At 48.1% G+C, this 24841-nt stretch overlaps 1 protein-coding gene across 1 annotated transcript in view; it reads right to left on the bottom strand.

Annotated features, from left to right (window-relative positions):
* heatr5b (HEAT repeat containing 5B) overlaps nt 1-24841 on the bottom strand; it is a 50988-nt gene that overhangs the window by 6330 nt on the left and 19817 nt on the right. Inside the window, exons 20-32 of the mRNA XM_079634976.1 lie at nt 24460-24629; nt 19514-19661; nt 17591-17770; nt 11691-11951; nt 10487-10668; nt 10333-10401; nt 8701-8877; nt 7187-7421; nt 6559-6768; nt 6351-6478; nt 5007-5142; nt 1601-1873; nt 1246-1449 (exon numbers count right to left, since the gene is read on the bottom strand). Of these exons, the coding sequence (XP_079491102.1) occupies nt 1246-1449; nt 1601-1873; nt 5007-5142; nt 6351-6478; nt 6559-6768; nt 7187-7421; nt 8701-8877; nt 10333-10401; nt 10487-10668; nt 11691-11951; nt 17591-17770; nt 19514-19661; nt 24460-24629 (2373 nt within the window). The remainder of the gene's footprint in view (nt 1-1245; nt 1450-1600; nt 1874-5006; nt 5143-6350; nt 6479-6558; nt 6769-7186; nt 7422-8700; nt 8878-10332; nt 10402-10486; nt 10669-11690; nt 11952-17590; nt 17771-19513; nt 19662-24459; nt 24630-24841) is intronic.

Below are 24841 nucleotides of genomic sequence, written 5' to 3'. Positions count from 1 at the left end.
GCGCGGCTCTAATGGCCGCGGGTTCTGACCTGTGTGCAAAGTTTCAAGAGTTTTTGAGCACGTTAAGGCCCCCAAAAGTGCCCAAAAGGTAGTAAAATAATAATAATAATAATAATAATAATAAATAATAATCCGAAGAAAAACAATAGGGCCTTCGCCTTTTCAAGGCTTGGGCCCTAATTAGCATTAATATGCACTTTTTGTTTACATAAACATTAAAATAATAACATTAAAAAATTATGGCTAGATTTTAAAAGAGTGTCTTGCAACATGTTATCTACTAACATGTACAAGTTCAAATAAAGTTTTGACAAAAAAGGTTTTATAAAAAGATAAACCTCACGTATTTCAGCCTTTAAATAATCTTTTATATAATTAATGTGTCCAAAAAAAAGATAAATTACTGACATTTACAATGCAGATTAGCTTATCTTTTATTATTAATAGTAAGATTTGGACAGATTTTCCCGTTGCGTCTGTCGTTGCTATGCAACCATGCACCGCGCTCTCCACAACGACAGTAGCTAGCTAATGATTTCCACCACTGATAAACGCTTGCTGTAGCCATTATTTATTTACAGAGAAGAGAAAAACACCTGCAGTGTTTGGGTGCACGGTGCACCCCCATCCTTCATGTTGACTGAGCTGTCAATGTTGTTACGGAAAGGGTGAAGCGGATTGGTTGGTTCTTGTCACATGACCTGCGGTGCGCTTGCAGAATTCTGAAAAGTTGAGCTTTTTTTTTTATCTCGCTCCGCCTGGGAAAAACAGCCGCATTGCTTCTAATATGAGTGCGCTTGCCGCGCGCCTAAATTTGAAATAACGAACTTGAGCGCGCAAAAGACGCAATATGTGAACGGCCTCTTTGCGAGCTACCGCCAATCAGGCCACGAGCGACGTGTTGGAGACCCCTGTAGAGCTCCGCTTTGTAGGCTACGACTCGATACTTTTTTGCTACTTTGTAATAACTTTGTGTGGCCAGCATTTCAGGAAATGAACGAGGGTAAAACCTTTTTAAGAACTGACTAAATTAAATTTAAGACCTCGGATGAAAATCTGGCCGTTTTTAAGACGTTTTAAGGCCTTAAATTTAAAGTTCAGAATTTTAGACTTTTTAAGACCCCGCGGGAACCCTGACACACACACACACGGCTGGGAGAACTCCAGCACAGAGGCCAGGCTGCTGCGGATCAGCACAGGGCTTCGGGCTTCGGGCTGCGCACACACACACACACACACACTCACCGGGCTGGGAGAACTCCAGCACGGAGGCCAGGCTGCTGCGGATCAGCGCTGGGCTCCGGGCTGCTCGAGGGCTGAGGAGGGTCTTCAGGGCCTGTAGAGCCGCAGACACCGGCGCCGGGACGGAGCGATCGACCGTCTGCACCGCCGTCTCTCGCAGAACTCCAGTGATCAGGAACAGCACCGTCGGCAGGATCGTCATGCTCCCTACACACACACACAACTACACTGAGATACACTGCCTATCATGTTTCATATGTTACACCCTAAGGCCCTGTGTGTGTGTGTGTGTGTGTGTGTGTGTGTGTGTGTGTGTGTGTGTGTGTGTGTGTGTGTGTGTGTGTGTGTGTGTGTGTACCTGCAGGAGAGCAGAGTGAGGGCAGTTCTGCGAGGGCTGTCACGGACGCTGCCACCAGTCGGCTGCTGTCGTCACTCAGGTGTTGAGGAGGTCGACTGACTCTCTCCTTCTCCTGTTCTCTCCTCTCCTCCTCCTTCAGCTGAGGAAGGTGTCGCACCAGGATGAACACCAGCAGCTCCATCGCAGCGAACACCAGAGATTTACCTGGAACAAGCTCCCCGGAGTCGCCTCCTTCCCCGAGCACTGACACACACTCCTCGTCTCCCTCCACAGCTGCCACAACACACACACACACACACACACGGTTATCATCATCAGCTACCACTCCATTGATCTCGCATTCAGACACACCATGATATAAAGTTGTATATTGAGGCTTTTTTAAGTGATGGTAATGGTTAAAGTGTGGAAATTCCCCATTAGGCATTAAATAAGGCATTTTACCGGGAACTCCTCCCTTCTCCACTTTAGTTGAAATCGTATAGGCTAACGCCAGCTTGGAACAGCTGGCCAATTGTCGCAAAGTTTGCGAATACTGACAGGCTCGCGGGCAGTAAAAAATGCATTGGGCAATTGCGTCAGAATCACGACTGAACGCTTGCACAGCTGATCGAACAGCAAACACGGCGGCAATGCCTCGTTCCCGCCTCTCAGGGAAGCGAGGTTACGTTAGTAACTGGAGACGTTCACTTTCGAGAGCGGTAACTCAACATTGCGTCAGCTAGGACGCTGCAGGAACTGTATTAAATCCCACCTTGAGAGCAGTGAAGATAAGCCCGGAGAAAACAGGGCCAAGCTACACCAGCCACAGAAGAGACAGACCGTCAGCCAATAGTAACCAGCCAAACGACAGTAACCAGAGACGTTCCCTTTCGAGAGCAGTCACTTCAGTATCACGTCAGCTTGACGCTGCGGGAACAGAATCAAACCCGCCGTGAGAGAGGTGAAGATCAGGCCGAAGATACTGGGCTAAGGCCAATCACAGAGTAGAACAACAGCCAATTGCATTGTTCCACTAGGAGTGCTCACAGCTGATAGACCGGGCCAGACCAATGAGCTGCTCAGCTCAAGTACACCTGAATTTGCATATATAAGGCTGCACTGAATATAGGGCAAATAACAGCAGTAATCACATATCAGTGTGTACATAAGCACAGCGGCAAAAGCCATAGCGGCAACAACTGTGCACACAGAGTCAATAGCCAGACTCAAGACTCGAGACAAGTCAGGTTAATCACTCACCGAAAGCACTTGAGACGCCAAGGACGGCACATTCAACTTGTAAAACTTGGTGAATGTGCTTTGTGAAGACCAGCTGGCAGCAAACCATACAACCCTAAAGACACGCTTTAGACCTGGTCCATGAAGAGGCGATAGACCTCGTCGAGTCAGCTCTCATGTTAAGGGGGGTCTTCCAGCCCCTGACTCGCATAAGCCAAGCGATAGCTCCCACTAGTCCACTGTCCAGTAAGTCCGCTTAAGTGTTGCACGTCCCTTAGTACAGTTAGCCGCCATAGCACACGAAGAGCTGGTCTGTTTGTCCACTGTACTCGACTGACCACTGCACTGAGACAGGAGGCTGTTAATATCGTGTGAGGCGATGTCAGTGACTGACCCAGGCCTGAAGCGGGGTGGTCTGCGTCTGAACTGAAGGGAATACCTGTGCTAAATTATCCCCAGCAGGCAAGGTGAAACGCCTGGAATAGCTCTCCACGCGTCTAGAAAATGACACCGCGGCCGTATTAGATCTATGGCCGCTGTTGCCAGTGGCGATGTGTGTAGACTGGAGCCCTGGCCCAGTGAGGCTAACATGCTGGCGGGAGGGGCGGCTTGTAGAGGGCAGGCTGGCAACCGATCGGGCACGAGCGGTGTCGTGCATGGCGGGTGAACATTGGCACTCTCGCGTTAGGCCACTATAGGCACGGACTGCGACTGTATGAGGAGGGAAAGGCTCTTTGTAAGAAGGGATATGTGATCTTATTGTGAAACTCACACAAACATTGCAAATGTTGCCTGCAGGAACAGAGGGGACATGATGCTGAACACTGCACTTGAGGGCGGGGCCTCCTGGGAACTCTCCTCTCGGATGGTCCGTCAGGACGAAGGCTTGTAGCTGAGGAAGGCACGCCGTAGCGGCACAGGCTCTCTGTGGTCCCTGACGCGTCTTTCCCGGTCCCGCCCACTGCCTACGGCGAACATCCGGCTCGGGGCGGGGCGCCGACAAAGAGCGAGACCTCAACAATGTCTGGAACAAGTGGCGGGGCATCACGTAACTCAAAGCCATCGCACGCTTCTGCTCCTCAGAGAAACGCTCCGTGAGTGATTGGAGCAAGGGTTCAACTCAGCAAGGGTTAACCACAGGTGCCTGTTAAGGACGACCATGAAGCCCATGGAGCGGTCGGCGGAGCACTTTGTAGCCCATTGCCCCACACAGGTCTTTCACGAAGTCTGCATCCATGCAACAAAATTCGCCATCCAGGTGCCGCAGAAGCTTTGCCTGGGACACCTGCAGTGTAGCCATGGAGTGTAGAGCGGATGCTGCTTCGCCTGCAGATGCGTAGGCCTTGTCAGCCAGATGAGCCGTGAACTTGCACCGCTTGGACGGCAGGCTGAGATCCACGCCCAGAGACGAAAGGACGGGCACAGGTGCATGGCGACGGCACATAGAAGGTGGCCGGGGTGGCAGCGTGGACGCGTGCCGATTGAGGTGCAGACCACGACTTCACCACGTGCTCGTGGACATCTGGAAAGTACGGAGTCCTCCTCCTCGAAGCAGCCTGGTTCCGGCGGCCCGACTGGAAATACCAGGAATCCAGCTTACTCTCAGTAGCTCCACCTCCTCATCCCCGGCAGCGCCGAAAGAGACGAAGTCCGCAACGGCAGGAGAGGGGCGGAAAGCTTGTGTCCGCGAAAAGGACTGGGGAACGTGGCAACGACAGAGGACAACGGTCCCAGGCCTTGTCGTCATTGTCGTTTCTGAGAGTGGGCGGGTTGCATGGGGCAGTGGGCCTCGTCCTCGTAATAGCACGAGCAAAAACCCTCCTGGTTCTCAATTGTCATGCCCATGCTTTTTAACTGCTCGTGAGCCAATTGGCCAGCAGTTCCAAGCTAGCGTTAGCCTATACAATTTCAACAAAAGTGGAGAAGGGAGGAGTTCCCGCAACGTCATAGCTGACACAATGTTGAAGTTACCGCTCTTGAAATGGATGATTTGTAATGATTCGTTTCAGTGTTTTTGAATAGAAGTCCCCAAACCGGAACACAGTAAGCTCGTCAGGAATAAGGTGGATAGAAGTATCAGATTAGGAGACTCTTATTTTCTAGATTGCTTCCTAACCCTTCAGATGAGCTGGTTAGTCCTAATTCGTCAGAGGTAGTTTAACTGAACATGTGAATGTGGACTCACTCCTGGTGTGTTGCAGGTGCTCCTGTGCGGCGCGGATGGTTTTCTGCACCACCGTCGTCACCTGTAACTGCATGCTCTGCGGGTCACGGGTCAGTAAGAGCCGGTGAAGCACGTTCAGCAGCTCCACAGCCAGCAGCTACAGCAAAACACAGTCACAAACGCTTCAAAACACAGTGACACACGCTTCAAAACACAGTCACACACGCTTCAAAACACAGTGACACACGCTTCAAAACACAGTCACACACGCTTCAAAACACAGTGACACACGCTTCAAAACACAGTCACACACGCTTCAAAACACAGTCACACACGCTTCAAAACACAGTCACAAACGCTTCAAAACACAGTCACACACACTTCAAAACACAGTCACACACGCTTCAAAACACAGTCACAAACATTTCAAAACACAGTGACACACGCTTCAAAACAGTCACAAACGCTTCAAAACACAGTCACAAACGCTTCAAAACACAGTCCCACACGCTTCAAAACACAGTCACACACGCTTCAAAACACAGTCACACACGCTTCAAAACAGTCACAAACGCTTCAAAACACAGTCACAAACGCTTCAAAACACAGTCACACACGCTTCAAAACACAGTCACACACGCTTCAAAACACAGTCCCACACGCTTCAAAACACAGTCACACACGCTTCAAAACACAGTCACACACGCTTCAAAACAGTCACAAACGCTTCAAAACACAGTCACACACGCTTCAAAACACAGTCCCACACACTTCAAAACACAGTCACACACGCTTCAAAACACAGTCACACACGCTTCAAAACACAGTCCCACACACTTCAAAACACAGTCCCACACACTTCAAAACACAGTCCCACACGCTTCAAAACACAGTCACACACGCTTCAAAACACAGTCACACACGCTTCAAAACAGTCACAAACGCTTCAAAACACAGTCACACACGCTTCAAAACACAGTCCCACACACTTCAAAACAGTCACAAACGCAGGACAGTCCACAGTCACACACGCTTCAAAACACAGTCACACACACTTCAAAACAGTCACACACGCTTCAAAACACATTCACACACACTTCAAAACAGTCACACACACTTTAAAACACAAACACTTAACATTCGGTCAGTTTCATCACAAAATTAAAGGGCTCCTAGGGCTAAACATGTTTCTAGTCGACTTAAGGCTGGATAATAATTGCGATATACATTTTTTCAATAAGGTGATATGACTTTTAAACACATTTCTGATAATCGATAAGCAGAATCTAAACCGGAATTGTTTAAATTCAAATGATACCGAAGCCTATCTACTACAGTCTGAAGTAAAACACATGAGAAGTTGACCTGGTCCTCTGCGATGTGTGTGCGAGCGCTGGGCGAGTCCATCAGCGTGCAGAGCGCGTGCAAACACGACATCACATCCTCTATGGGCTCCTCGGCCCGAGGGAAACACAGGAACTCGATGCTGATGCCTGCAACCACGCCAGAAACCGCACTTTACACACCGGGGGAGCAAATGAGACAAATCCAAATGCTTTTACAGATGATTTACCCAGAAGCAGGTGCAGTCGGTCCTTCACCAGATCATCAGTGCTTCTGCCGGGCCCCGTGCCGGAGGCGCTCTTGCTGTCGCTGGAGTCCTCGGCCGTGCCGAAGCCGGTGCTGCTGAGCCACAGGGCCTCGGCGTGCAGGACGGACGCCCACGAGCTGCGGTAGTGAAGCCTGGCCGTGTCTATCGTCTCAGGAGTGTAGAACGCTCCTCCTGATCAAGAGAAGTACAGATGATTTACATGGAGCAAGCACAACAATAAAGGCACATTCACATCAAGACAACAATAAAGGCACATAAGTAAGGGGGGGGGGGGGGGGGGTATAATGCCCTTTTCAAAATCAAAATGGACAGTTCTTGCTTTTATGGAATATTGCAATGTTTATTCTAACATCGTGTTAATAATCTTGAATCAGAATAACTTCCTCTTGCAGCTTCTCTTCTCTGATGATGTGGGCGGGGCAACCTGTCACTCACATGAGATCAGCCAATAGCAAACCACAACTATCCATTCAAGTCCCCACAGACACAATCAAGCCCCGCCCACATGTGTTCTTGTCCAGACCAGCACAACTGCACTTTGATGGCGACTCAGAGTGCTGATGAGGGCATGCGCTGCTGCTGAGAGTACCTTCGGGCGGCAGCTGGCTGGAGAACTCGGCGGGGAGAGTGAGCAGAGCGTAATCTCTCAACACCGACAGCCACAGGCGGCTCAGAGACGGCAGCTCCGGCTGAACCAGCGTCATCAGGCTGTCAGGAGGAAGAACATCTCCTTCCTCATCATCGTCCTCATCCTCACCCTGAGGAGCCGCGCGCGCCGGCCCGGACTCACACTCCTGCTTGATCTTCATCGCCACCACAAACACCTGAGCCACAGAGAGAGGCAATGATGTCATCATGACGGAAGTTATGTGAACCCCGTAAAGCCTGACATATAAGTAATAATAATAGTAAAAAATCTTCAGTTTGCTGAAGATGCTGATATTTGTATGGACAAAAAGAGTTAATCTGATGCTTGTAACGTAAATCAATAAGATCTTTACAGTACAGTAGATACTTGCATACACTGCATATAAATATCAATATCTGCCAATAATATGTCTTAAGCAGATGTGAGTTTTATGATCAAATCTAGTTTTTAAAAAATATAATGCATTGCAATAAAATGATGATTGAGAGATGAACAAAATACCTTCCTCAAAATCCTTGTATTTCAGACTCATGATTTTTCTAATAAAAATATGTCTGGATAATTAAGTAAACAGAAGTTGTTCGTACATTTATTTGGATTCATTTGAACCCTATAAAGCCTGACATAAAATAATAGTCAGAAAAAAAATATATATATATAAAAAAAAATGGAACAGTTCATTTGTACCTTCAGACAAAATCTAAAGTAAAACTTTGCATGTGTTTTTATCATATTTGATACATGGACAGAATATGGAGGAAAAAACTGCTCAGTTGCGGAGCAGAAATATGCAGTTTGCTGCATAAAATGTTTAAAATGCTTAAAAATATCATATATGTCTTAGTAAGATGATATTAGTTTAAATATAAATGCTCAGTTTTATGATCGAAGCACTGTAGATTTAAAACATAATGCAGTGCAATACTATGATGTTTGAGAGATTAACAAATAAACCTTCCTCAAAAGCCTGATGATCTTAATTGTGACTCATGATTTTTCTATAAAATGATGTATGATAATCAAGTAAACCGAAGTTGCACCAGTCATCTTGAAGTCAAGTTATTCGGTTAGACTATATTCTAAGGTATTATTGTTAGTGTAATTAATTATATATTTGTATTGAGTAATAATAATTATCTACATGTACTTACTATAGGGTTAGGGTAGGATTAGGGTTAGTTGCATGTAATTATGCATAATTTACTGTTATTACTATGGTAAGTACATGTAAGGACACTGTAAAATAAAGTGTTACCGATTATTCTTACATTTACATGATAAAAGATTTCACTGCAAAAAGACACGTTTGAAGGACGTTTGCAAAATAAAACTTTTCTTGGTGAAGTGTCTGAACTATCCCTCAGACACAGGAGGACTGTAGGAGATTGTGTGTGACGGGTTTATCAGATCATGTTGATCACGGAGAACATGATAATGGCGTTGCACAGACGTACCTCGGCCCAGGCCTTCAGCACCGCCAGCTTCTCCATGGTGGTGGCGCTCTCGCTGTACAGCTGGCTGGAGGATCTGCCGGCCTGAAGCTTGTCCAGAGACGACACCAGCAGAGTGTGTACACGCCGCAGGTCGTTCAGGTCACTGACCACACCACTGCCTATCCACGCACTGCACACCTGCACACACACACAGCAGTCACACACGCACAGGTCAGTCAAACATGAGCCAACACACTACAGGTGAGAAGAGTAAGCATGTTAAAGGATTAGTTCACTTTTTAAAAAACTTTTGCTGATAATTTACTCACCCCGATGTCATCAAGATGTCCATGTCTGTCTTTCTTCAGTGGAAAAGAAATGAAGGTTTTTGATGAACACATTTCTCCATATAATGGACGTCAATGGGCCCCAAACGGGTCAAGGTCCAGATGACAGTGTCAGCGCCGCTTCAACGGGCTTTAAACGACACCAGACGATGAATACGGGTCTTATCTAGCGAAACCATCGGCATTTCACAAATATATAAACAAGTTTAAGTTTTATAAGCACAAACGCTCGCCTTGCTCTGTTCTGTGATGCGCGTTCGTGACGTCACGTGATACGCAGTTACGCTGAAAAGGTCACGCTTGACGAGTCAGTGTTTACAGATGTGCGGAAGGAGGACCATACACACATATTCACATGTCTTTGTGTCAGTTTATCGGTTAAAATGCCCATCTCGTGTGTGTATCCTGGTGTTGGAATATTAAAAAGCCTAAAAGAACATTTTCGTCAGGACAGAAATGTTTTACTTTTCACAGAAGCGTGACCTTTACAGCGTAACTGCGTATTACGTGACGTCACGAACGCGCATCACAGAACAGAGCAAGGCGAGCGGGACCTTGACCCGTTTGGGGCCCATTGACGTCCATTATATGGAGAAATGTGTTCATCAAAAACTTTCATTTCTTTTCCACTGAAGAAAGAAAGACATGGACATCTTGGATGACATCGGGGTGAGTAAACTATCAGCAACAGTTTTTTTTAAAGTGAACTAATCCTTTAAAGGGCAGCTATTATGAAGAATAATAGAGTGAGGATCTGACTGACAAGATAATGGAGGAAGATTTGGTGTCAAAGTGAAATATAAAAGCGCATATTTAAGTGAATTTGTCTTTGTACTGTTTTGTTGTTGTGTTTTTTATTAAGAATAATAGGCTGATGAATTAACCATTCAAGCAATCCGCCCTGAATTTGCGCTAATTTGAAAGCGAAACTAAAATGCGCACGGATGCGGAGCGAGCAGAAAAGAGTGTTTTTCCATAGGAATGAACTGAAGACGCTCGCTCCGCATCATTATGAATGCACTTGCGGATAGTTCACATTTGACTTTTGATTTAAAAATGATATAAAAGCCCCCGCCGGTGATACTGGTATTAGCAGTGTTGTCACGCGTCGATTAACCGGTGGGAAAATATCCTCACATGAGGTTTTTCACACTGAAAAACACTGAAAAGCATCATAAGAGCCCTTTGAGACTGGCGTGTGTGTGTGTGTGTGTGTGTGTGTGTGTGTGTGTGTGTGTGTGTGTGCGTGTGTGTGTGTGTGTGTGTGTGTGTGTGTGCGTGTGTGTGTGTGTAGTGTGGGGTTCACCTGGCAGGCTTTAGCAGTGATGTCTGAAGGGGTGTCCGGGGAAAAGGCTGGTCGGAGCGCAGCACCAACCTGAACACAACATCACAACATCAGGAGATGGGTTGGATCAATCCTGTGATCACCTCATTTGAACGTGTCACATGGCTAAACTAACGTTGGCCTGATACTGCTCCAGGATCACATGACCAGGGAACTCGGGTTCCGGCACCGCTGCAAACTTCTTGATGATGTCCTCGAGCGCCTGCAGTCCTGCCATGCGCAGCTGGTTGCTGTGGTCCGTCGCCGCCATGAACGCCATGCGGATCAGATCACACAAGTGCAGCACAAGGAAGTCCCCTGCGGAACATACAACACATCCAGCATTTACTGAATCACTTCGGTTCACGTCAAGCAGAAACAAATCATGATCAACAAAGTTCAAGCACAAATAAAAAAGGCCTCGATATTGTGATGTACTTTTGAACAAAATCAGGCCAAATTGAAGTTTGTTTCTGGAGTTTGAAGCAGTTTGTTAAAGCTGATCTTTCTGGTAAAGTTCTCTCCGGCTGGTAAACACCTTCAAACTCCCATTGGTCAGTGTGGTGATGATGTAATAAGTGGGTGTGGCTCTGAGGCTCCGCCTTCTTTGAGCTGTAAATCTGCATTTCTTCTGTTCAGAAGCGAGTACAAACACGAGCACACTGGAGAGCCGCTTTATAGTAGAAACTGAAGCTGTACTTCTGACTGAGAGACACTGACACTGTTCTTCAAAGTGCTGTATGAATAAACGTGACGAGACTGTAGATCTGAATCTCAGAGCTGGAGTATCTTCTCATCACTGTGATCAGATGCTTTCTGAACTGCTGTGCTTATTGATATTGTGTGTTTATTCTGTTACTGAGAGGAAAGAGCAGCTCATATTTACATATTCATCTAAATGTGGGTGGAGTTATGATGTTCACTACAGAAATGTGGGCGGAGTCTGGATGTTCGCTAACAGAAATGTGGGCGGAGTCATGTTCATTAAAGAATTGTGGGCGGAGTCATGATGATCGCTAACAGAATTGTGGGCGGAGTCAGGATGTTCGCTAACCAAACTGTGGGCGGAGTCAGGATGTTCGCTAACAGAATTGTGGGCGGAGTCATGATGATCGCTAACAGAATTGTGGGCGGAGTCATGATGATAGCTAACAGAATTGTGGGCGGAGTCAGGATGTTCGCTAACAGAATTGTGGGCAGAGTCAGGATGTTCGCTAACAGAATTGTGGGCGGAGTCATGATGATTGCTAACAGTTTATTAGGCAAAGGTATTTCAAATGTAGTTTTACCCATAAGGAAAGAACTGTGCCGTGAGTATATCGAGGCCTTCAGACGTTTACCTTCAGGGTTTTTGGTCTTGGCGACCCGTGCAGCTGCCAGGTCGAAGTGGGCCTTGTCTGCATTCTCACACAGATGGATGATCCGGCACAGGCAGTCGGCAGCGAACACTCGCGTGACCCAGCGCGGCGCCACGGACGGCTTGGCCTTGTCATCCTGACCCAGAGACGTGAACATGATGTCATCATCCATCTCGTCCTTCTTCTCAGAGTCGTCGTCCTCCTCCTTCCGTCGGCTCTGAGACGCAACCGTCCCACCGACCTCTGCAACCACAACACCGCATGAGGAGGGCCGACGGATCTGAGCTGGGTTAATAGTGCACGGTTCATCTCTTTACACAAGCACACTGTAGGTTCTCTTCCTAAGGTGAAGCACTCTGATTATTAGGAAAATGTAAAAGAAAGTTTTGTGGTGACCTTAGAAATGGCAGATTTGAAAACGGAACAAGAAAATCCTACAGATATAGAAAAATGAGCACTGCTTCTAACACCATATTGCTCACTACCAAAATTGGGTTTGGGTTAAAATACCTCAGCATTGATACAGTATGGTCACACACTTGAAGATTCTTGTAGTCAATAACTGTATCCCTTAAAACCCCAAAATTACATATTTAAGGTCATCTTCATGTCTTAAAATATCTTGAATGTAACTCGACACCCTTGCCTCATTTAATATAAGCGGTTCTATGAATATGCAAATGAGCACCGCCTCCACTCACTCAGAGATCCACCGGTTGACGATCACACTTTGATCTGATTGGTTACACGGTTCTATGAATATGCAAATGAGCCCCGCCTCCACTCACTCACTCAGAGATCCACTGGTTGACGATCACACGTTGATCTGATTGGTTACAAGGTAGTTTGTGACGTCAGAAACACCAGCGATTTCAAACCGTGTTTTTGAAGAAAAGGTTTTTGAGGAAAACATTCCAGGATTTTTCTACACAGAATGGACTTCAATGGCAATCAAATATCCCAATGTTCAAAGAGGGTTCAAATGTCCGTCTCAATGCAGCTTCAAAGTCTCCACTGCATTGAGACGGACATTTGAACCTTCTTTGAACATTGGGATATTTGGTTGCCACTGAAGTCCATTCTGTGTAGAAAAATCCTGGAATGGTTTCCTCAAAAACCTTCATTTCTTTTCGACTGAAGAAAGAAAGACGCGGACATCTTGGATGACATCGGGGTGAGTAAATTATCAGGAATTTTTTTTTTGAAAGTGAACTAATCTTTAAGGAGAAAATACTGTCGAATGCTGTCGACTTATGCTTCAAGACAAACCATGTGTAAATTCATATTAAAAACACCACATAGACACATAAACAACATTAAAAGCTGGATCTTCACCACAGTGGGACTTTAAACCCGACTTGCACCCACAGGCGCTATGAGTGTGTGTCCCGATTCGATGCTTGTCGCAAACGACATTTTGTCCAAAAACTCCTCAATGGTGTGCGGTCATTATTATTATTTTACTGTCGGTGTGTGTGTCACCTGTAGTCGGCTGGTGTATGTGTGTGTCACCTGTAGTCGGTGTGTGTGTGTGTGTCACCTGTAGTCGGCTGGTGTGTGTGTGTGTCACCTGTAGTCGGCTGGTGTATGTGTGTGTCACCTGTAGTCGGTGTGTGTGTGTGTGTCACCTGTAGTCGGCTGGTGTGTGTGTGTGTCACCTGTAGTCGGCTGGTGTATGTGTGTGTCACCTGTAGTCGGTGTGTGTGTGTGTGTGTCACCTGTAGTCGGCTGGTGTGTGTGTGTGTGTCACCTGTAGTCGGCTGGTGTGTGTGTGTGTCACCTGTAGTCGGCTGGTGTGTGTGTGTGTCACCTGTAGTCGGCTGGTGTGTGTCACCTGTAGTCGGTGTGTGTGTGTCGCCTGTAGTCGGCTGGTGTGTGTGTGTGTCACCTGTAGTCGGTGTGTGTGTGTCACCTGTAGTCGGTGTGTGTGTGTCACCTGTAGTCGGCTGGTGTGTGTGTCACCTGTAGTCGGTGTGCGTGAGTCACCTGTAGTCGGCTGGTGTGTGTGTCACCTGTAGTCGGTGTGTGTGTCACCTGTAGTCGGCTGGTGTGTGTGTCACCTGTAGTCGGTGTGCGTGAGTCACCTGTAGTCGGCTGGTGTGTGTGTGAGTCACCTGTAGTCGGCTGGTGTGTGTGTCACCTGTAGTTGGTGTGCGTGAGTCACCTGTAGTCGGCTGGTGTGTGTGTGTGTCACCTGTAGTCGGTGTGTGTGTGTCACCTGTAGTCGGTGTGTGTGTGTGTGTGTCACCTGTAGTCGGTGTGTGTGTGTGTGTGTGTCACCTGTAGTCGGTGTGTGTGTGTGTGTGTCACCTGTAGTCGGTGTGTGTGTGTGTGTGTGTCACCTGTAGTCGGTGTGTGTGTGTGTGTCACCTGTAGTCGGCTGGTGTGTGTGTCACCTGTAGTCGGCTGGTGTGTGTGTCACCTGTAGTCGGCTGGTGTGTGTGTCACCTGTAGTCGGCTGGTGTGTGTGTCACCTGTAGTCGGCTGGTGTGTGTGTGTCACCTGTAGTCGGTGTGCGTGAGTCACCTGTAGTCGGTGTGTGTGTGTGTGTCACCTGTAGTCGGCTGGTGTGTGTGTCACCTGTAGTCGGTGTGTGTGTGTGTGTCACCTGTAGTCGGCTGGTGTGTGTGTCACCTGTAGTCGGTGTGCGTGAGTCACCTGTAGTCGGTGTGCGTGAGTCACCTGTAGTCGGCTGGTGTGTGTGTGTCACCTGTAGTCGGTGTGTGTGTGTCACCTGTAGTCGGTGTGTGTGTGTCACCTGTAGTCGGTGTGTGTGTGTCACCTGTAGTCGGTGTGTGTGTGTCACCTGTAGTCGGTGTGTGTGTGTGTGTCACCTGTAGTCGGTGTGTGTGTGTGTGTCACCTGTAGTCGGTGTGTGTGTGTGTGTCACCTGTAGTCGGCTGGTGTGTGTGTCACCTGTAGTCGGTGTGCGTGAGTCACCTGTAGTCGGCTGGTGTGTGTGTGTGTCACCTGTAGTCGGTGTGTGTGTCACCTGTAGTCGGCTGGTGTGTGTGTCACCTGTAGTCGGTGTGCGTGAGTCACCTGTAGTCGGCTGGTGTGTGTGTGAGTCACCTGTAGTCGGTGTGTGTGTGTCACCTGTAGTCGGTGTGCGTGAGTCACCTGTAGTCGGTGTGCGTGAGTCACCTGTAGTCGGTGTGCGTGAGTCACCTGTAGTCGGCTGGTGTGTGTGTGTGTCACCTGTAGTCGGTGTGTGTGTGTCACCTGTAGTCGGTGTGTGTGTGTCACCTGTAGTCGGTGTGTGTGTGTGTCACCTGTAGTCGGTGTGTGTGTGTCACCTGTAGTCGGTGTGTGCGTGTCACCTGTAGTCGGTGTGTGTGTCACCTGTAGTCGGGGTGTGTGTGTCACCTGTAGTCGGGGTGTGTGTCACCTGTAGTCGGGGTGTGTGTCACCTGTAGTCGGTGTGTGCGCGTCACCTGTAGTCGGCTGGTGTGTGTGTGTCAACTGTAGTGGGTGTGTGTGTGTGTGTGTCACCTGTAGTCGGTGTGTGTGTGTCACCTGTAGTCGGTGTGTGTGTGTCACCTGTAGTAGGGTGTGTGTCACCTGTAGTCGGTGTGTGTGTCACCTGTAGTCGGTGTGTGTGTCACCTGTAGTCGGTGTGTGTGTCACCTGTAGTCGGTGTGCGTGAGTCACCTGTAGTCGGTGTGCGTGAGTCACCTGTAGTCGGCTGGTGTGTGCGTGTCACCTGTAGTCGGTGTGTGCGTGTCACCTGTAGTCGGTGTGTGTGTGTCACCTGTAGTCGGTGTGTGTGTGTCACCTGTAGTCGGTGTAGGTGTGTCACCTGTAGTCGGTGTGTGCGTGTCACCTGTAGTCGGGGTGTGCGTGTCACCTGTAGTCGGGGTGTGTGTGTCACCTGTAGTCGGTGTGTGCGTGTCACCTGTAGTCGGCTGGTGTGTGTGTGTGTCAACTGTAGTCGGTGTGTGTGTGTGTGTCACCTGTAGTCGGTGTGTGTGTGTGTCACCTGTAGTCGGTGTGTGTGTGTCACCTGTATTCGGTGTGTGTGTGTCACCTGTATTCGGTGTGTGTGTGTGTCACCTGTAGTAGGGTGTGTGTCACCTGTAGTCGGGGTGTGTCACCTGTAGTCGGTGTGTGTCACCTGTAGTCGGTGTGTGTGTCACCTGTAGTCGGGGTGTGTGTCACCTGTAGTCGGTGTGTGTGTCACCTGTAGTCGGGGTGTGTGTGTCACCTGTAGTCGGTGTGTGTGTGTCACCTGTAGTAGGGTGTGTGTCACCTGTAGTCGGGTGTGTGTCACCTGTAGTCGGTGTGTGTGTCACCTGTAGTCGGTGTGTGTGTCACCTGTAGTCGGTGTGTGCGTGTCACCTGTAGTCGGTGTGTGTGTCACCTGTAGTCGGTGTGTGCGTGTCACCTGTAGTCGGGGTGTGCGTGTCACCTGTAGTCGGGGTGTGTGTGTCACCTGTAGTCGGTGTGTGTGTGTCACCTGTAGTCGGTGTGTGTGTGTGTGTCACCTGTAGTCGGTGTGTGTGTCACCTGTAGTCGGGGTGTGCGTGTCACCTGTAGTCGGGGTGTGTGTGTCACCTGTAGTCGGGGTGTGTGTGTCACCTGTAGTCGGGGTGTGTGTGTCACCTGTAGTCGGTGTGTGTGTCACCTGTAGTCGGGGTGTGTGTGTCACCTGTAGTCGGGGTGTGTGTGTCACCTGTAGTCGGTGTGTGTGTCACCTGTAGTCGGCTGGTGTGTGCGTGTCACCTGTAGTCGGTGTGTGCGTGTCACCTGTAGTCGGTGTGTGCGTGTCACCTGTAGTCGGTGTGTGTGTGTCACCTGTAGTCGGTGTGTGTGTGTCACCTGTAGTCGGTGTGTGCGTGTCACCTGTAGTCGGGGTGTGTGTGTCACCTGTAGTCGGGGTGTGTGTGTCACCTGTAGTCGGGGTGTGTGTGTCACCTGTAGTCGGCTGGTGTGTGTGTGTGTCAACTGTAGTCGGTGTGTGTGTGTGTGTCACCTGTAGTCGGTGTGTGCGTGTCACCTGTAGTCGGCTGGTGTGTGTGTGTGTCAACTGTAGTCGGTGTGTGTGTGTGTGTCACCTGTAGTCGGTGTGTGTGTGTGTCACCTGTAGTCGGTGTGTGTGTGTCACCTGTAGTCGGTGTGTGTGTGTCACCTGTAGTCGGTGTGTGTGTGTGTCACCTGTAGTAGGGTGTGTGTCACCTGTAGTCGGGGTGTGTCACCTGTAGTCGGTGTGTGTCACCTGTAGTCAGGGTGTGTGTCACCTGTAGTCGGTGTGTGTGTCACCTGTAGTCGGGGTGTGTGTGTCACCTGTAGTCGGTGTGTGTGTGTCACCTGTAGTAGGGTGTGTGTCACCTGTAGTCGGTGTGTGTCACCTGTAGTCGGTGTGTGTGTCACCTGTAGTCGGTGTGTGTGTCACCTGTAGTCGGTGTGTGCGTGTCACCTGTAGTCGGTGTGTGCGTGTCACCTGTAGTCGGTGTGTGCGTGTCACCTGTAGTCGGTGTGTGCGTGTCACCTGTAGTCGGTGTGTGCGTGTCACCTGTAGTCGGGGTGTGCGTGTCACCTGTAGTCGGGGTGTGCGTGTCACCTGTAGTCGGGGTGTGCGTGTCACCTGTAGTCGGGGTGTGCGTGTCACCTGTAGTCGGGGTGTGCGTGTCACCTGTAGTCGGGGTGTGCGTGTCACCTGTAGTCGGGGTGTGCGTGTCACCTGTAGTCGGGGTGTGTGTGTCACCTGTAGTCGGGGTGTGTGTCACCTGTAGACGGTGTGTGTGTCACCTGTAGTCGGGGTGTGTGTCACCTGTAGTCGGTGTGTGTGTCACCTGTAGTCGGGGTGTGTGTGTCACCTGTAGTCGGTGTGTGTGTCACCTGTAGTCGGTGTGTGTGTCACCTGTAGTCGGTGTGTGTGTCACCTGTAGTCGCTGCCAGCACATCTTTGCAGAGTTTGAGCCAGTGAGGGAGTCTGCCCACAGCCAGAGACGAGAGCATGTGACCCAATGTGTCGTGAATGTCCGAGCACAGCTTCCGATCCGTCTCCCGGTCCAGCATCCCGAACAGAACACCCTCCAGCCCCGTCTCGGTGATGTTCAGATCTGGAAGAACACGTTTATTCAATATACAGTCATATTATCGACCAGACTGCACTGACACTATTGGATGAGAACAAAACTTGAACTGAATTACTCTGAATAATGACACGAGCTGCTTTAGTGCAGACTTAAAATGAGTCTCATAGATAAAGTTTGCATATTATTTTCCTCTTTATGACTGTGAAGCTGGTCTGTATTGTATAATGTGTTCTGATCAGATACGATGCAATACGATTTCAGTGACAAGCAGTTTGTCTGTCCAAACCAGATGTGACACTACGAGACTAATTCAAAAATCACAGCCAATCAGAAGAGTGTGTGGGCGGAGTCTCTCTGAAATTTTAAAAATATTACATCATTTTAACATTATTAAAAATACATAATCCTTGTCATAGAATACACTTGTTTATTCACAGTTCTCTTTTAATTTATTTTCTAGATCTGAGGTGAATTCACCTTTGGCTAAGCCTAACCCCCTTAGTTACTGTTGCTACGTCCATCAACTTCATCTGGGCTCTGGTTTGGTATCAACATGGCTTATGCTGTGACGGCTCTTCCTGCTGAACTTCTCAAACTTTTATAAAGCAGCAAATAAAGTGTCCGATAGAAGTAGGCAAAAGGGGCTCAGTGTGCGTTCGAAGGCTATATTCAAGACATACCGGTACGTATGCACACGAGTATAAAGTTGTGTTTATTAGCAGCGTGTGCTAGCGTATCAACAATTAGGGCAGAGAACCGAAATCATGACCTAAACCAGCATAAAACTGTCTAACTAGTGTAACTCACAGTAAGGTTAAAAGCTAAATGTATTAGAGCACAAAAGTGTGTTGTTGATCTTGAGGGGTTTCGCTGACTGAGGACGTCCACACAGTTTAATCCAAAGACGACACTTGTCAGGATTTGACCGGTTTTGGGAAGGGGAAACGGACCCCCTCCAACCTCTCTAGTAAACACGTATCTGTGTTACAAACGCCCCAGGCACAACGCTTAACCGTATTTCTGATAAAACTACGACGGTAATAGCGGGCCGAGACCAACAATATGAGACGCCGGTGTTAAAGTCAATGGAGCGTTGTGAAGAAGTGTCGGACCGCTGTGGAGCTCGTTCTTGGCTGTGCTGTGATTGGTCAATCTACATCCTAGGGTGTGGCTTAGCCAAAGGCGAATTATCCACTGTTGCTTACAGTATGGTTATGAAGGTCACGCAAAAGTATATTGAAACGCGCATTAGATGCTTTTAACATTAACTAAAGCACATAAACAGTACCTGAGATTGTTATACTTTGTATGTTGTTGTTCCAGCCGCGACGTCACAGAAATACAATAGCGTATCGACTGATTAACTGTTCAGGACACAGTGTAAAGCACTATATAAAAGTTACTAGACAAGGTTTAAACCAGGGTTCCTCAAACTCGGTCCTGGAGGGCCACTGTCCTGCAGAGTTTAGCTCCAACGCTGATCAAACACACCTGAGCATGCTAATCAATGTCTTCGGGATCACTAGACACTCACAGCTAGGTGTGTTTGATCCGGGTCGCAGCTAAACTGTGCAGGACAGTGGCCCTCCAGGACCGAGTTTGAGGAACCCTGGTTTAAATGGTCGATGACTAGATAAAACCAGTTAAATGTGCCTAACAGGGGACTGGCTCTTCACATGACATGTGTAGCTGAACGTCCACAGCAGACTTGTGTTGTGCTGGGATCGGAGCCGATAAACAGTGTGTATTACGGAGAGCGTGACGCACTGATGGTGGAGTTGTCTTTGGCGTCCCCAGCCCTCCTGGCGAGACTCATGGCGTATTCACACACCTCAGGAGCCTCTCGCTGAGCCAGCTGACGGAGACACGCCACAGCGGCCCGCCGCAAGAGCAGGTGAGAGCTGCACAGATGCACCTGCACACACACACACACACACACACACACACACACGTCACTCACCAGCACCGATCTATAGACTGTGCAGAAATCACGTGCGCTCCATACACTCATATTTGCACATTTAAAGGAGCAGTTCACTTCAGAATTAAATCTTCCTGATAATTTACTCTCGTCATCCAAGATGTTCATGACTTTTTTTCTTCAGTGGAACAGAAATGCAGGTTTGTGAGGAACACACTCCAGATGTTCTCCATATAGTGACTTCAATGGTCCAGCGGGTCGAAGGTCCAGATCTGAGTTTCAGCTTCAAAGTCTCTCACGATCCAGCCGAGGAATAAGAGTCTCACACCAGCGACATTTTATAACTAAATACACATTTATATACTTTTAACCACTAATGCTGGACTTGCACTCGCTGTGATGCGACACACATTACGTCATCAGGTTGAAAGGTCAAGCGTGACGTCGGCGGAAGAACAGACCCAGTGTTTATAAAGCGAACGTGCAAAGACTGAGTCAAAGGGCATTTACAAAGAAAATTAAAGGTAAAACAACGATGTCGGATCATTTTTAAGTTGGAGAAGAGAAGAGTTTTTCACCCTACTCTACATTTCTGAACCAGAACACGCGTGACCTTTCAACTCAGCCAGTGCAAGACGAGCATTTGTGTATAAAGTATATAAATGTTTATTTTGTTATAAAATGTCGCTGGTTTGTCTAGATGAGACTCTTTTTCCTCGGCTGGATCGTGAGAGACTTTGAAGCTGAAACTCACATCTGGACCTTCGACCCGCTGGACCATTGAAGTCACTATATGGAGAACATCTGGAGTGTGTTCCTCACAAACCTGCATTTCTGTTCCACTGAAGACAGACAGACATGAACATCTTGGATGACGAGAATAAATCATGAGGACATTTTACAAGTGAGTGTAGATGTGGAGTGTAGATGTGGAGTGTAGATGTGGAGGTGTAGATGTGGAGTGTAGATGTGGAGTGTAGATGTGGAGCGTAGATGTGGAGGTGTAGATGTGGAGCGTAGATGTGGAGCGTAGATGTGAAGCGTTGATGTGGAGTGTAGATGTGGAGTGTAGATGTGGAGGTGTAGATGTGGAGGTGTAGATGTGGAGGTGTAGATGTGCAGTGTAGATGTGGAGGTGTAGATGTGGAGTGTAGATGTGGAGTGTAGATGTGGAGTGTAGATGTGGAGTGTAGATGTGCAGTGTAGATGTGGAGCGTAGATGTGGAGGTGTAGATGTGGAGGTGTAGATGTGGAGGTGTAGATGTGCAGTGTAGATGTGGAGGTGTAGATGTGGAGTGTAGATGTGGAGCGTAGATGTGGAGCGTAGATGTGGAGTGTAGATGTGGAGGTGTAGATGTGGAGGTGTAGATGTGGAGCGTAGATGTGAAGCGTTGATGTGGAGTGTAGATGTGGAGTGTAGATGTGGAGCGTAGATGTGGAGCGTAGATGTGGAGCGTAGATGTGGAGGTGTAGATGTGGAGCGTAGATGTGGAGTGTAGATGTGGAGTGTAGATGTGGAGTGTAGATGTGGAGGTGTAGATGTGGAGTGTAGATGTGGAGGTGTAGATGTGGAGTGTAGATGTGGAGGTGTAGATGTGGAGTGTAGATGTGGAGGTGTAGATGTGCAGTGTAGATGTGGAGTGTAGATGTGGAGTGTAGATGTGGAGTGTAGATGTGGAGTGTAGATGTGGAGGTGTAGATGTGGAGTGTAGATGTGGAGGTGTAGATGTGGAGGTGTAGATGTGGAGGTGTAGATGTGGAGGTGTAGATGTGGAGCGTAGATGTGGAGGTGTAGATGTGGAGTGTAGATGTGGAATGTAGATGTGGAGTGTAGATGTGGAGGTGTAGATGTGGAGGTGTAGATGTGGAGCGTAGATGTGGAGGTGTAGATGTGGAGGTGTAGATGTGGAGTGTAGATGTGGAGTGTAGATGTGGAGTGTAGATGTGGAGTGTAGATGTGGAGGTGTAGATGTGGAGGTGTAGATGTGGAGGTGTAGATGTGGAGTGTAGATGTGGAGTGTAGATGTGGAGGTGTAGATGTGGAGGTGTAGATGTGGAGTGTAGATGTGGAGGTGTAGATGTGGAGTGTAGATGTGGAGTGTAGATGTGGAGTGTAGATGTGGAGGTGTAGATGTGGAGTGTAGATGTGGGGTGTAGATGTGGGGTGTAGATGTGGAGTGTAGATGTGCAGTGTAGATGTGCAGTGTAGATGTGGAGGTGTAGATGTGGAGGTGTAGATGTGGAGGTGTAGATGTGGAGGTGTAGATGTGGAGTGTAGATGTGGGGTGTAGATGTGGGGTGTAGATGTGGAGGTGTAGATGTGGAGTGTAGATGTGGAGTGTAGATGTGGAGTGTAGATGTGGAGTGTAGATGTGGAGTGTAGATGTGGAGTGTAGATGTGGAGTGTAGATGTGGAGTGTAGATGTGGAGTGTAGATGTGGAGTGTAGATGTGGAGTGTAGATGTGGAGTGTAGATGTAGATGTGGAGTGTAGATGTGGAGTGTAGATGTGGAGTGTAGATGTGGAGTGTAGATGTGGAGTGTAGATGTGGAGTGTAGATGTGGAGTGTAGATGTGGAGTGTAGATGTGGAGTGTAGATGTGGAGCGTAGATGTGGAGTGTAGATGTGGAGTGTAGATGTGGAGTGTAGATGTGGAGTGTAGATGTGGAGTGTAGATGTGGAGTGTAGATGTAGATGTGGAGTGTAGATGTGCAGTGTAGATGTGGAGTGTAGATGTGCAGTGTAGATGTGGAGTGTAGATGTGGAGTGTAGATGTGGAGTGTAGATGTGGAGTGTAGATGTGGAGTGTAGATGTGGAGTGTAGATGTGGAGTGTAGATGTGGAGTGTAGATGTAGATGTGGAGTGTAGATGTGGAGTGTAGATGTGCAGTGTAGATGTGGAGTGTAGATGTGGAGTGTAGATGTGCAGTGTAGATGTGGAGTGTAGATGTGCAGTGTAGATGTGGAGTGTAGATGTGGAGTGTAGATGTGCAGTGTAGATGTGGAGTGTAGATGTGGAGTGTAGATGTGGAGGTGTAGATGTGGAGTGTAGATGTGCAGTGTAGATGTGGAGTGTAGATGTGCAGTGTAGATGTGGAGTGTAGATGTGGAGGTGTAGATGTGGAGGTGTAGATGTGCAGTGTAGATGTGGAGTGTAGATGTGGAGTGTAGATGTGGAGTGTAGATGTAGAGTGTAGATGTAGAGTGTAGATGTGGAGTGTAGATGTGGAGGTGTAGATGTGGAGGTGTAGATGTGGAGGTGTAGATGTGCAGTGTAGATGTGGAGTGTAGATGTGGAGTGTAGATGTGCAGTGTAGATGTGGAGTGTAGATGTGCAGTGTAGATGTGGAGTGTAGATGTGGAGTGTAGATGTGGAGTGTAGATGTGGAGTGTAGATGTGGAGTGTAGATGTGGAGTGTAGATGTGGAGTGTAGATGTGGAGTGTAGATGTGGAGTGTAGATGTAGATGTGGAGTGTAGATGTGGAGTGTAGATGTGGAGTGTAGATGTGGAGTGTAGATGTAGATGTGGAGTGTAGATGTGGAGTGTAGATGTGGAGTGTAGATGTGGAGTGTAGATGTGGAGTGTAGATGTGGAGCGTAGATGTGGAGCGTAGATGTGGAGTGTAGATGTGGAGTGTAGATGTGGAGTGTAGATGTGGAGTGTAGATGTGGAGTGTAGATGTGGAGTGTAGATGTGGAGTGTAGATGTAGATGTGGAGTGTAGATGTGCAGTGTAGATGTGGAGTGTAGATGTGGAGTGTAGATGTGGAGTGTAGATGTGCAGTGTAGATGTGGAGTGTAGATGTAGATGTGGAGTGTAGATGTGGAGTGTAGATGTGCAGTGTAGATGTGGAGTGTAGATGTGGAGTGTAGATGTGCAGTGTAGATGTGGAGTGTAGATGTGCAGTGTAGATGTGGAGTGTAGATGTGGAGTGTAGATGTGCAGTGTAGATGTGGAGTGTAGATGTGGAGTGTAGATGTGGAGTGTAGATGTGGAGTGTAGATGTGCAGTGTAGATGTGGAGTGTAGATGTGCAGTGTAGATGTGGAGTGTAGATGTGGAGTGTAGATGTGCAGTGTAGATGTGGAGGTGTAGATGTGGAGTGTAGATGTGCAGTGTAGATGTGGAGTGTAGATGTGCAGTGTAGATGTGGAGTGTAGATGTGGAGGTGTAGATGTGGAGGTGTAGATGTGCAGTGTAGATGTGGAGTGTAGATGTGGAGTGTAGATGTGGAGTGTAGATGTGGAGTGTAGATGTGGAGGTGTAGATGTGGAGGTGTAGATGTGGAGGTGTAGATGTGCAGTGTAGATGTGGAGTGTAGATGTGGAGTGTAGATGTGCAGTGTAGATGTGGAGTGTAGATGTGCAGTGTAGATGTGGAGTGTAGATGTGGAGTGTAGATGTGGAGTGTAGATGTGGAGGTGTAGATGTGGAGGTGTAGATGTGGAGGTGTAGATGTGGAGGTGTAGATGTGGAGGTGTAGATGTGCAGTGTAGATGTGGAGGTGTAGATGTGGAGGTGTAGATGTGCAGTGTAGATGTGGAGTGTAGATGTGGAGTGTAGATGTGCAGTGTAGATGTGGAGTGTAGATGTGGAGTGTAGATGTGCAGTGTAGATGTGGAGTGTAGATGTGGAGTGTAGATGTGGAGTGTAGATGTGGAGTGTAGATGTGGAGTGTAGATGTGCAGTGTAGATGTGGAGTGTAGATGTGGAGTGTAGATGTGGAGTGTAGATGTGGAGTGTAGATGTGGAGTGTAGATGTGGAGGTATAAGTGATGATAAGCGGTGTTACACAGAGGCAGGGCACGAGGCTGGACAGGTTGACGTGTCGCGGCGCGAACATATGCAGCTGCTGGAGACACGAGATGGCCGCCGCCTGCACCAGAGAGTCCGAGTGATCCTGCATGATGGCACAGCCCACCAGACACGACGAGCGGATCGTGGACACGCTGCTGCCGTTACCTGCGGAATAACCAGAGTGAGGAGCAAGAACACAGCGGATCTAACAACACATCAATCTGCACATCTCCTGTTAGGAATGGCAAAGGAAATCAGCGTTCTGTTAAATATATTGAGCATTAGGTAATGAGTGATGGACAAGATAAACCAGTAGAAATGGTGAACAGAACAGTGGGCGGAGTCATGTTGTTCTCTAACACAATATCACTGCAAAT

The sequence above is a fragment of the Phoxinus phoxinus genome (assembly GCF_949152265.1).
Source record: "Phoxinus phoxinus genome assembly, chromosome: 14".
In the NCBI taxonomy this organism is placed as follows: Eukaryota; Metazoa; Chordata; class Actinopteri; order Cypriniformes; family Leuciscidae; genus Phoxinus; species Phoxinus phoxinus.
Note: the sequence above shows the minus strand (reverse complement) of the source record. Positions and strands in the feature narration are given on the sequence as shown.